Here is an 11,455-nt window from a genome sequence, read left to right as displayed (position 1 = left end):
AATAAAACAATGTTTGGTAACTGCAGAGGGAGAAAATGCAAACATGCAGAAAAAGTTGAACCCAAAACCTTATTGGTGCAAACTGTCTTATGAAAATGTATACATTTCTGGGTCAAATTCTTTTCTGTTTTTTGTTTTTAAGAACTACCAATATTTTGTAGGCAGCCATTATTTTTCTGCTCTGATTTAATTATTCTCAGGGACCAAACGAGGTTTAGTGCACACCGACACGAATGAAAACTCAATAAATAAATGTGTAAAAACACTCTCTTGAGCTGTTCACATTTTTGTGCTGCGTTCAACAGTACGATCTCCATCAGTTTCCTCTCTAAAGCTTCGTGATGAATCTGTTTTATCCGCTCGCCGCTCTTCATCCTCCTCCTCCACCTCAGCGGGGATCCTTCCTGGATCTTCATCTCTGTTGGAGGCATCCTCAGTCGCTCCAGGATTCTCATAGCAGCCTTCCTCGCAGATTGAGGAAGAGGAAGAAGAGGTGGCGGTGGCAGTGGGCGTCGGCACAGCATTGAAGACGATGAAGCCGAGGAGGATGACCACAAGAGAGATCAGGTAGAGTCCAGAGAACTGAGCAAAAAATTGATATTTTTACAGAGGCAGAGGAAACAATGATGCAGAAAAATATAGAAATAGTGAAATAATGAAGATAGAAGCAAAAATGGCAAACAGATACAGTTACATGCAGCAACAATCATTAAAAAAACAAAGTGTATTCTGTCTTAAATAGCGTTTCCCACGTCAGGACAATGATCTGGTCTTTGTCAGGTTATAAACATTTATATATAACATCCAGTGCACAAACACTGTCATTATTTATTGAACAAAAATAAAGTCAAGCCTACAATTCAACGTCACTTTTACAGTTGCACATTTCCTTGGGTCTGGAGTAGATTTTCTAATAACTTCATAATATTTATGTTGACATTTTTACAATATTTAAAAAAATTTTTCAATTCTTTATTCTGTTTTTATATATTTTATGTTTTATCTTTGCCTGCTTGCTTTGATGGCCTGTCACTATTTGCTGCTGCTGTTGCACAGAAACCGCCCCATTGTGGGACAATAAAGGAATTTCTATTCGTTTCTATTTACCAACCTGCAAACTGGAGATGCACCAATCCGATATTAATATCAATATTGATCCCGATACCGAAAATAAATTCTAGATCGGGAATCGGTGACAATGTGCCCAATCCATGAAGGCAGATTTATTCAGTCTAATTCTATGCTTTATTGTTTATAGAATTACTGAACCATTTGAAAGAAGGTTTGTGGAACTTTATTTTTACATGTTTGACCAAAATAGCCAACTGTTTTTGTCAGTTTTATTTATTTTACATTTTCTGTTATAACTGCACTGACTGAACTAATTAAAGTTGTTTTTCCATGTTTTACCAAACTAGAGAAGATATTGGTGTATTTAAGTGTGTTGTACTGGTGCATAGATATCAGTTAAATTTGTAATTCAGTACGTTTATGAATAAAAAAAGAAACGCATTAAGTCAATTCAGCGATGTTTCTCTGTATCGGATCTGTATCGGCTCATACGACTTCTCAGATATCGGTATTGGAGGAAAAAAACACGCAAACATGACAGTGAAATGGTGGAATTGATATTTTCTTTATATATTTATTGATAGATTGAAATATATTCTCTTATGGGACGTTCAGAAAGTTTACCTGATTGAGCAAAACCAATGTGGGTTTTTGGATTCAACAAATCAAAATGACCCTAAAACAGTTGAAAAACCCCAGACAGTTTTTTGGCTGTTGATCAGTTTTGTCTTTAGCAGATTGATTTCTCACACATTATGTTATCAAGCATGTATGTCAGAGTAACGTTCTGATCTATGATATATGATCAGTTAATTACGTGCTTTATTTATTCAGACCTGCCTGCTATTTCTCATTTTAAGTAATTCTTAAGGAAAACAAGGGCGAATTTTGTTTTTAAGAAATGAGTTTTGAGTCTTATTTTCTGTTGTGGCGTGTGCAGAGAGTCCTTTCTGAAGACAGATGCGATTGCAGGTTAACCTTGGTCATTATTCATTAACACTGCAGAATCTTGATAGGACTCTGCAGGTCACTGCAACCCAGAGAGCGGTGAGGAACAAAGCATGCTGCTGAATTAAAACACTTTGATTCAGACTTAATCTGCTTCCAATGTGAGCCAAAATTCACAATAAATGGCACAAAAAGGCAATTCACGTTGTCAGTTTACTGCTAAACATCCTGCAGGGCAGTCATTGTTTTCTTATTCCACAGCTCTTGTGGTTCCAAGGGGCCGGGTGGAACCGGTCGCAAGTTCTAATGCAAACACGGTCGAAACCGGTCCGTTCCGTACCGTTCCAGTGCGAAAACGCCTTAAGTGACACCAAAACTGAAGATGATACAGCTGGATCAAAAAACGACGAAGTAAGTTAGGTAATGAGTAACTGAAATTAACTGTTTATAGGAAATACGAGCCAAACACAAACAGATCCCGTAGGATCTGTTTGCAATCATATTTTTATGTAGCAATCATAAAAATATGATTGCTACAGTTTTAATGGTAGCTTCAAAGTTTCATTTAATTTTAAATGAATTTCTAAACATTTTATTTTTACACAATGCTTTGGTAAATATATTTTTTGAAAGCTTTCTCACTCTTTGTCACTTTAAAAAAGTAAATTTTATGTGGTAGACCAAAACACACCAAATACAGTTGTAAAGTGGGAGGAAACAAATACATTGTGTCATTATTTGTTCCCTGCAAAAACGCAAAATTTTACCAAGTATTTTTGGTAAGAAATAAGTTGAAAGAAGACAAAACTAAGTCAAGAGGAACTTTTCAGCAAGATACAGGAGTTTGTTTTAAGTAAATAATTTCTTAATATTGTTTAAAAAAATGCAAGGTCCATTGGCAGATTATTTAACCGATAACATGGGGAAAAAAGTCTTGTTAAAGGTGAAATAATCAGCCAGTGGAACAAATAATTTTTCCTCAATAGTGAGGAATTATTCTCCTGTATGTTGGTGAAAAGTTACTTTTTAATTAGCTTTGTTTTCTTTCTGGTATACTAAGATATTTGAATTAGAAAGTAAACCAAACTACTTGGTAAGATTTTGTGCTTTCGTCTGGACTTCTAGTTGCATCATTGTTTTTTGATTTTGATCATTTCTTTGTTTATTTTGCTCTTAGTTCTTAGATTTGGTTCTTATTTTATTGCATCTCATTGTGATTTCCTTAGATTTCGAGTTATCTTCTACTTTCTGTTGATCTGTCTTACAAACTCCCCCCAAAACAGTTTGCGATTCTAACAAATAAGAAGCTCTGTCTTTCAACTGTTCAAAAAACAAAAAACGGAGCCTTCTTTTCCTCTCTTTTTTCTGATCAAATCAACTCTGAAAATGAAAAATGTTGCTCACGTTGTACTGGAAGAGGAAGATCCCGCAGAAGAGGCTGAAGAGGTCGGCAGTGAGCAGTGAGAGATTGACGGAGGTGGCGCTGCTCATCTTCATCACTATGGGCATGAAGCTGTACAGAGCGTACATGCACAGAGCATATGCAGCAAGCAGAAGCCCTGGGAGGAGAGAAGAGCAACGGTACGTTCAGATAAAAACAGCGAAAACCTGACAAAGTGACTTAGGTTGTAGCATGTGGTTATTATAAAACAAAAGGTTGGTGTGTGAAACATTTCTACAAAACAATATTGACGTTTTTGTAATTTTTTGCCAGACTTTAGCTTTTTTTCTTACATTTTACTTTTGTAAAAAAAAAAAATGTAAAAAAGGTGCTGGAGTGAGAGAGGTCTGGAAAGTTGCTAAATATAGCAACAAAGTCGTTAAGTTGGTAACAGTGCTTTCCAGCAGCAGAAATCTTACAGAAACTGACCAAAATCATTTTTTAAAGTGGTGGCTGCTTTAAAACGTTGAACAAGAAAAAAAAAAGAAGTGACAGGTACAATCTTTTATCTCATGACCTGTTTCATAATTTTTTTGAGTGACAAATTTATCAACACTTATTCCTCTCTGCTTATAAACATCACTGAAAAAACACTACAGTTAGTTATTATAACACTATAATTTATGCTAATGCTCTTGTTTTGAAATGTAGCCGGAAGTCTGTGTAAAGCGAGGCGGAAATAGAAGCTAATGTCGGACCGGCTAACACAATCTGTCTGCCGTTGTTTTATCTAAATGGTTAATACGTCTCTAATACACTCGCTTTAACAGCAAATTTGTGAAACTAAACAGATAAATAAAAGGCCGATGCCAGAGAAGTAAGCTAGCTATATTTAGAAACAGTCAAAAGGTAATTAATTAACGTGTCGTCATGCCCAAGATACTCCTCTGCGTATCTTGGCTCCGCCCGCTTTGGTCGAAGTTTTTACACTTTTAACATTAAAAGTTATTCTGTGTAAAATGAATACTAACCAACTTGCCAGCTCCAGATAATATTGGACAACTCATTACGCTCCAGGATGACCCTGCACGGAGGGGGAAAAAAGAGGTCAAACAGCCAAAAGGCTAAATAGGATGTTAAGTAATTCATGCTGCTGATGACGGCTCACATCTGGACGGTGCTAATGATGGTCCCAAACAGGCCAATCATCCCCAGGAACTCCACTCTGCTCAGGTTCTTTACTGTGTACTCCTGAGACACATTGGACACCGCGTACAAAGCAGCACTGAGCAGAACCAAACCGTCTCCTAATAAGATGTTGGAGGCTGCAGAAAGAGGGGAAACAACTTTAAGAAGACCAGGATCCAGTTTTGATGCTAATGAGGACCCAGATGCAGAGACGAGCTAGAGAGGAACATGGTGAACAATGAAGTTTTTTAAATTAAACCCAGGAGATTGGAACAGATTGGCAGGAAAGCAAAGGATAAAACATCAGAGTAACTTAGCCAAGTAGAATAAATGAGTATGAGGCGTTGATTGTAAAGCTACACAGTCAAAAATTAACAACACTAATTTGGGTTCTTTAGCCTGAGATAAGAGGAAACAAATGGGAATTATCAGAGTTTCAATTAAAAATATTTAAGTACCTACCTTCAAATTAAATATTTAGCTAACTAAATATGATCTGATTGAGCTAAATACTTAGTTTGACGCTAAACAATTAGCTTGTGAAATATTTAGATTCGGGCTGCACAGTGGCGCAGTTGGTAGAGCTGTTGCCTTGCAGCAAGAAGGTTCTGGGTTCGATTCCCGGCCCCGGTCTTTCTGCATGGAGTTTGCATGTTCTCCCTGTGCATGCGTGGGTTTTCTCCGGGTACTCCGGTTTCCTCCCACAGTCCAAAAACATGACTGTTAGGTTAATTGGCCTCTCCAAATTGCCCCTAGGTGTGACTGTGTGTGTGGATGGTTGTTTGTCCTGTGTGTCTCTGTGTTGCCCTGCGACAGACTGGCGACCTGTCCAGGGAGACCCCGCCTCTCGCCTGGAACGTTAGCTGGAGATGGGCACCAGCAACCCTCCCGACTCCACTGAGGGACAAGGGTGCAAGAAAATGGATGAATATTTAGATTCAGACTTAGCTTAGATAGCAAGCTAAGTAATATGATATGGTAATATGGTTTGAAGCTAAATATTTAGCTTGTTCACCAAATATTTGGTTTGAATCTATATATTTAGCTTGGTAGCTAAGTATTTAGTTTGCAGTTGCATGTTTAATTTGCTAACTAAATAATTGATTTGAAGCTAAATATTTACCTTGCTGGCTAAAAAGTTGGCTTTAAGCTACATATTTTTCTCGTACACTACATATTTGGTTTGAATCTATAAATTTAGCTTGGTAGGTAAATGATTGCTACTACATATTTAGCTTTTAAATTAAATATTTTGTTTGAAGCTACATATATATTAGCTTACTATCCAAATAAGTGGCTTCAGACTAAATATTTGGCTTGTTATCTAAATACTTAGTTTAACTACATATTTAGCTTGATAACTAAAAAATTGGTTTGAAGCTAAATATTTAGCCTGCTAATTAAATATTTAATTTTAAACTGTTACATTTATAAATGAATGGATAATATGGTGAAAATATAATTTTTTCTCTCTTATGAAAGGCTAAGTAACACAAATTATTGCTGTCAGTAAATTGACTTCACCAAACTAAACTTAAAATCCAAACCATCTCATCAAATACTTTGTCTCTATTTATACAAAACCAACAAAAATGGAGTCCAAAAAACTGAGTACAACCACAACTTTTATCCAAAAACTGGGTTCAGACATCACAGGAGTTCTTACTGGAGCCCTGGTCTCTTCCAGCCAGCAGGTCGGCGCCCACCATGGCCCCGACTCCCAGCAGACAGAGGCAGACGGCCACATAGTGGGTCAGTCTGTACCGGGTCTTCAGGATCCACCAGGACAGAATCATTAGGACCGGGATAATAAAGCAGTCCAGCAACTGGGGCACAGAACACAAGGAAACTGACTTATGATGAAAAACAATTAAACACAGACACAGTAGAAAGACAACACACCCTTCAGGAAATGATAAAAATGATTTTGTCATTAAAAGTTATTTAAAGCTGCAGGATGTGACTTTTATAAAAAAAATATCTTCTTTACATATTTGTTAAAACTGTCACCATGTTGCGACAGTTTGTTATGAGACAGATAATCTGTGAAGCGATCGCTCTCCTCCACCTCCTCCCTGGGCTGCTATTACCGAAAATCACAGATTCTGACCAAAAACAACCAATCAGAACCAGGAGGAGGGGCTTAGCGCTGTCAATCACTTCATGTAAGCCCTACTAAATGTGCTATTGGTGGAGACACAACTTACAGTTAGCCACTGTTATTGGTGGCTATGCTAACTAGCATTAGCATTTATGACATGCTGTGCTAGCTGCAGCGTAGCAGAGAACAATTCAAACTTAAAAATATTTTATTGATCCCAAAGGAAATTAGATAATAATAGATCACATGGAGGGGTGATTGACAGCGTTAAGACCCGCCTCCTGCCTCTGATTGGCTGTTTCTAATTAGCACTGGGAGAAGGCAGAGGAGCTCTTTTTTTCACAGATTATCTGTCTCATATCAAACTGTCACAACATAGAGACAGTTTAAACAAATTTGTAAAAAAAAAAAAAACATTTATAAAAGTTACATACTGCAGCTTTAAATCAGTTAAAGCAAATGAAGAATAACTGAAAAAGATATTTGCCATCAGATTTAAAGACAAGAAACAAAAAGACAAACTACATAAAAGGAGAGCATTTCACTCAATAAAAATATTTATTTTTGTCTGTAAGAAATAAAACATTTCTTATTGAAGCGGCAGACCCCATGGTGTACTGACCTGGACGCTGGTGAGGGTGGTGTACTGATAGGCTTTGACCACGGTGTAGTTGGCCTCCACATCCACCAGACCCAGCAGTAAGTACCTCCACCATCTTCTCTTAAGGATCTGCAAGATATTTCCATCCCCTGCGTTTTAAAGGGGATCACCCCGGAGTTTCAGTATTCACATGTTTGTTTCTTCACCAAGCAGGAGGACAGTTCATCAAAAATAAGTTGATCAGATGAAATGTGTGCAGTAATTCTGCAGAATCTAGTCTTAAAACTCAAATCTAGCAAATACATTTGGGATAAGCAAATCCTATAATATGGAAGAAATAATTATGGGATTATTTTTGCATGTCAGCAACAGAATTGACATTCACATAAAAATGTTTGGTTATTTATTTGAATTTTGACATAGATTGACAGAATTAGAATTTTGAGTTAAAGTCAAAATTCTGAGAAAGGAAACTTACAATTATGAGGAGAAAATCTGAGTCCTGAGAAAATTTTTGGGTTGAAACCCCCCCTCCATCCCCCTCCAGAATTGTGATGGAAGAAAAAATAAATTCTGACAAAAAAAATCTTAAAATACTGAGATTAGAGTCAGAATTCTAGTTTTGAGATTAAAGTCACAATTCTGAGACAAAAGTCGGAATTCTGAGAAAGATCGTAGAATTACAACATTAAAGAAGTGAGAATTGTGATTTTGAGATTAAAGTGAGAATTCTGAGAAAAAAACCAGAACTCTGAAAAAAAAATCAGAAGTCTGAGAAAAAATTCTGAGAAAAAATTCAGAATTCTGAGAAAAAAGTCTTAGAATACTAATATTAAAATCAGAATCTTGAGATTAAAGTCACAATTCTAAGGGAAAAAAATCTGAATTTGTGGAAAAAAGTTAGAATTTGGAAAAAAAAATTCAATTCTGATTTTGAGATTTTAGTCATAATTCTGAAATTAAAGTCAGAATTTTGAGATTTTAGAAAAAAAAATCTGTATTTTGTTTCCTTCCAGTGGCTCAAATCCTCATCTGTATAACATTTAAAATCTTGAGATAATCTGAAAGTGTGTCTGCCTGAATAAAATATGAAGCTGTTTGAGTTTAGCAGACATGCTTAGACACTGTTAGCTGTGGCGCTACCTCTCCTGCAGATCATCATGCTGGTGTAGGTGGCGCACAGCAGCGTGTAGTTCAGGAAGCTCTGCAGCATCGGCGTGTTCAGCTGAAACTCTGCGGCCAGGTACTGAGAGGAGACCGCGGTACCACAGATGAGCCCGGCCAGACCCTGACCCATCGCCAGCGTTTTGGCGAGCTGCCTGAGAAAAAGAAACATCACCGCCTGGTCAGAGACATTCACACGTTTACCATATGTGACTTAAATCTAGTGCAGATTATTAAAAAGATAATTTCACTGTAAAAACATAAAATGTTACCAAGTAGATTTGTCTTATTACGCTTAAAATTGGAGAAAACTAACTTAATAACTTTTCAGCACAATATAGAAGCCTAAGTAAACAATTCCTTAATGTTGATAAAGAAAAAACAACTATAAGTTTCACTGGCAGATTATTTCACTTAAAACAAGACATTTATCACCTGCTGTAAATGACATAATCTACAAGTTAAACTGGTAGTTTTTGGCTCACGTGTGACTTAATTTTGGAAAATACCCAGAAAATAATTAATTCAGAACAGAAAATAACAGTTAAATAAACAATTTATTAATTTCTCATCTGAAGAAAAATCATAAACACAAAAAAGAAAAGCCTATTGTAAATTCTGAAATACATGACATTTCATCAACTAAATTATTTCACTTATAACAAACATTTTGTGTTAACTTTCAGTAGCTTTTCAGCAAGATAGAGGAGATTCAATTAATTAATTTACATATAATGTTGGAATAAAGTAAAAATAATCTGCCCGTTGAAGTAGAACTTTTAATATTAATTATATTTTCCTGAAAAGTAACTTGTATGTTAGTCTTGTCTTATTTCTAGATGAAAATTCTTGTAATGAATTTGTGTTGTTGCAGCCTATTTCATTTATTTTAAACATTTAGTATTTTTGCCTTGATTGTTTTTTATTTTTAAAAGTGAAGATTAAAAAAGGAAATTGGAATGTTTTGAAGTTTTTTTGTTTTTTGCATGAATATGGATTAAAAATAGCTTTTCCAACGTCGCTTTTTGCTGAAATAACCACAAACATCCTTACAGAGTTACTGTTATATCCTGAAATCAGTTTTTATTTTGTTTTGTTTACTCACCAAGTGAAAACCTCCTTTGGTTTGAACTCCCTGAGCCTCACCAGGAATCCCCCCCGCTGGTCCTCGGAGCGCCCGTCTTCACCGGGTTGTTTGGCAGCCATGTTGTCTCTCTGCAGCTCATCAAACTCCTCACAGCTTCAGCTGCTGCTGCTGAGTTTTTAAAAAATCTTTTCCTCTCTTTGTTTCAGAGCTGAATGATTAACTGTCTGAGCGGTCAAAGATCATTCCTTTACTTATCTGTGCTTTTAAAAAGCACGCAGGACACAATCAGCGCATGAGATAAGAGTTAATTACAGAGTTTTATTTAATGGGAATAAAACTTTTACTTTGATAAATGTGAGATAATTTAAAGAAGTAATCATTGCGTTTCCTCTTGTTATAACTGCTTATAATATCAAGAATTTTATGTATTCTTTGTTAATTAATCCATATCATTAAAACAGAAAAAACATGTAAATATCACAATCACTAAACAAAGGATTTTCTTTCTAGAGCAATTGTATTTATAAAAATGAATGAGTAAATTATTTAAGTGTCTATCATTACTATGTCCCTGAATGTGAATGTTTTGTTTTTCGTAGCTGCAATTTATTTATTTGAACCATCTAAATCTATCTTTATGACTTCATCCCTGATTATTTTTTTGTAGTTTTAATGTCCTCTTATCGTGTATGTCATAATAATAAAAATACTATGATAAATTTCTTTTTATCGCTCATTAGAATAACCACAAGGTTAACAAAAGTGTTTTTTTAATGGGTAAAAATAAAATAAACACATAAAGCACAATGAATAAAACAGATTTAGAATAATATTCAACCCAACAAGAACAACATGCTGTATATTGTATAATAGCAGTAAAGGGGTTAAATTAAATTAACAATGTAACAGAGCCATGTTTATGTATATTTTTAATTATTTCACTGGAGAATGTTGGCATCTTTTAGAGCTTACTTCCATTTTGTTTATTTTTTTCTCAAATTTCTCTTAAGTAAAATTACAAATATAACGGTTACATTTGCTGGATTTGCTCTGTTGTTTATATAATTGGAAGATCTGCTTCATTCAAAATGGAAGAAAAAATGTGAATATTGTATTTATCAATAAAAACCAACAGAGCTGCAATTTAATAATGCTTTCTACTCATTTTGAGATATGTGATAATAAATGAGGATTAACTTTAGAGCTGCACATTTTGTTTTATTTGCTCTGCTATGTAATGTGTATAAATAAATGTTTCTGAACGTGTTTGCATCTTTTTTTAAAGATTTGCAGCTGATAACGTGGAAACATTAAACAATGATGGTTCAGAAAATAATCTAAAACCATTTAGTTGAAATTTTTATTCACATTTTAAATTTTAGGTCTGTTTTCTCATGGTAATATTTTCCTCTATTTAAAAAAGTTTAAGTATAATTTTCATGTTAATGATCGAGTAAATCTGTCCGCATCAAATTATATTAACTCTGGCCAGCAGGGGGCAGTGTGGACCGCAGTACGGATGAGCATCGGACGAAAACAAAACTGTTTTTATACCAAATAAAACATTTTTTTTTACATTTTTTACAAACTACAGCTTCACTCATAAAATAATATGATTAATTCCTTTCAGACTTCCCATTTAGAAAAAAATAGTGATAAAAACAAACTAATAATATGTTTGTTGAGCAAAATAAATTCTGCCATGTTGTCATACTTATTTCAACTGTACATGTTATGTTGTGAATGCTTAATAAAAAAATGATCAAGTGAATAAATAAAAAAGGGAAGTCAGTCGTGCTGCAGTCGGTCAGGCGGTTCCCCCAAGGAAAGTTCTGCTCAAGGCCTCATGCAACTTTTGACCGGCTCTGCAGGCATGGTTTCATTTTATTATAAATAACAAGTTTGTTTAAAAGT

At 35.2% G+C, this 11,455-nt stretch overlaps 1 protein-coding gene and 1 long non-coding RNA gene across 2 annotated transcripts; one reads left to right on the top strand and one right to left on the bottom strand.

Moving 5' to 3' along the window:
* Window positions 1–129: 129 nt before the first annotated feature.
* LOC103475083 (queuine/queuosine transporter SLC35F2-like) lies at window positions 130–9,660 on the bottom strand. The gene is made up of 8 exons (XM_008426484.3): window positions 9,560–9,660; window positions 8,434–8,609; window positions 7,312–7,439; window positions 6,255–6,414; window positions 4,569–4,725; window positions 4,432–4,484; window positions 3,424–3,578; window positions 130–582 (listed from the first exon to the last, which is right to left on the bottom strand). Exons 1-8 carry the CDS (start codon window positions 9,658–9,660, stop codon window positions 280–282), a joined length of 1,233 nt encoding a protein of 410 aa, XP_008424706.1. The 3' UTR covers window positions 130–279.
* LOC145554724 (uncharacterized) lies at window positions 2,444–10,807 on the top strand. The gene is made up of 2 exons (XR_014090710.1): window positions 2,444–3,600; window positions 7,288–10,807. It is a non-coding gene; the product is annotated as an uncharacterized LOC145554724 (long non-coding RNA).
* Window positions 10,808–11,455: the final 648 nt, after the last annotated feature.

The sequence above is a fragment of the Poecilia reticulata genome, chromosome 13 (genome assembly GCF_904066995.2).
Source record: "Poecilia reticulata chromosome 13, P_reticulata-male-v2, whole genome shotgun sequence".
NCBI classification, from domain to species: domain Eukaryota; kingdom Metazoa; phylum Chordata; class Actinopteri; order Cyprinodontiformes; family Poeciliidae; genus Poecilia; species Poecilia reticulata.
Note: the sequence above shows the minus strand (reverse complement) of the source record. Positions and strands in the feature narration are given on the sequence as shown.

Coding starts and splice junctions, on each gene's coding strand:
- LOC103475083 (XM_008426484.3), bottom strand. CDS start 9,660: ATGGCTGCCAAACAACCCGGTGAAGACGGGCGCTCCGAGGACCAGCGG. Junction 7,440..8,433: donor CATGATGATCTGCAGGAGAG/GTAGCGCCACAG, acceptor TTTAAAACGCAG/GGGATGGAAATATCTTGCAG. Junction 6,415..7,311: donor CCACCCTCACCAGCGTCCAG/GTCAGTACACCA, acceptor TCTGTGCCCCAG/TTGCTGGACTGCTTTATTAT.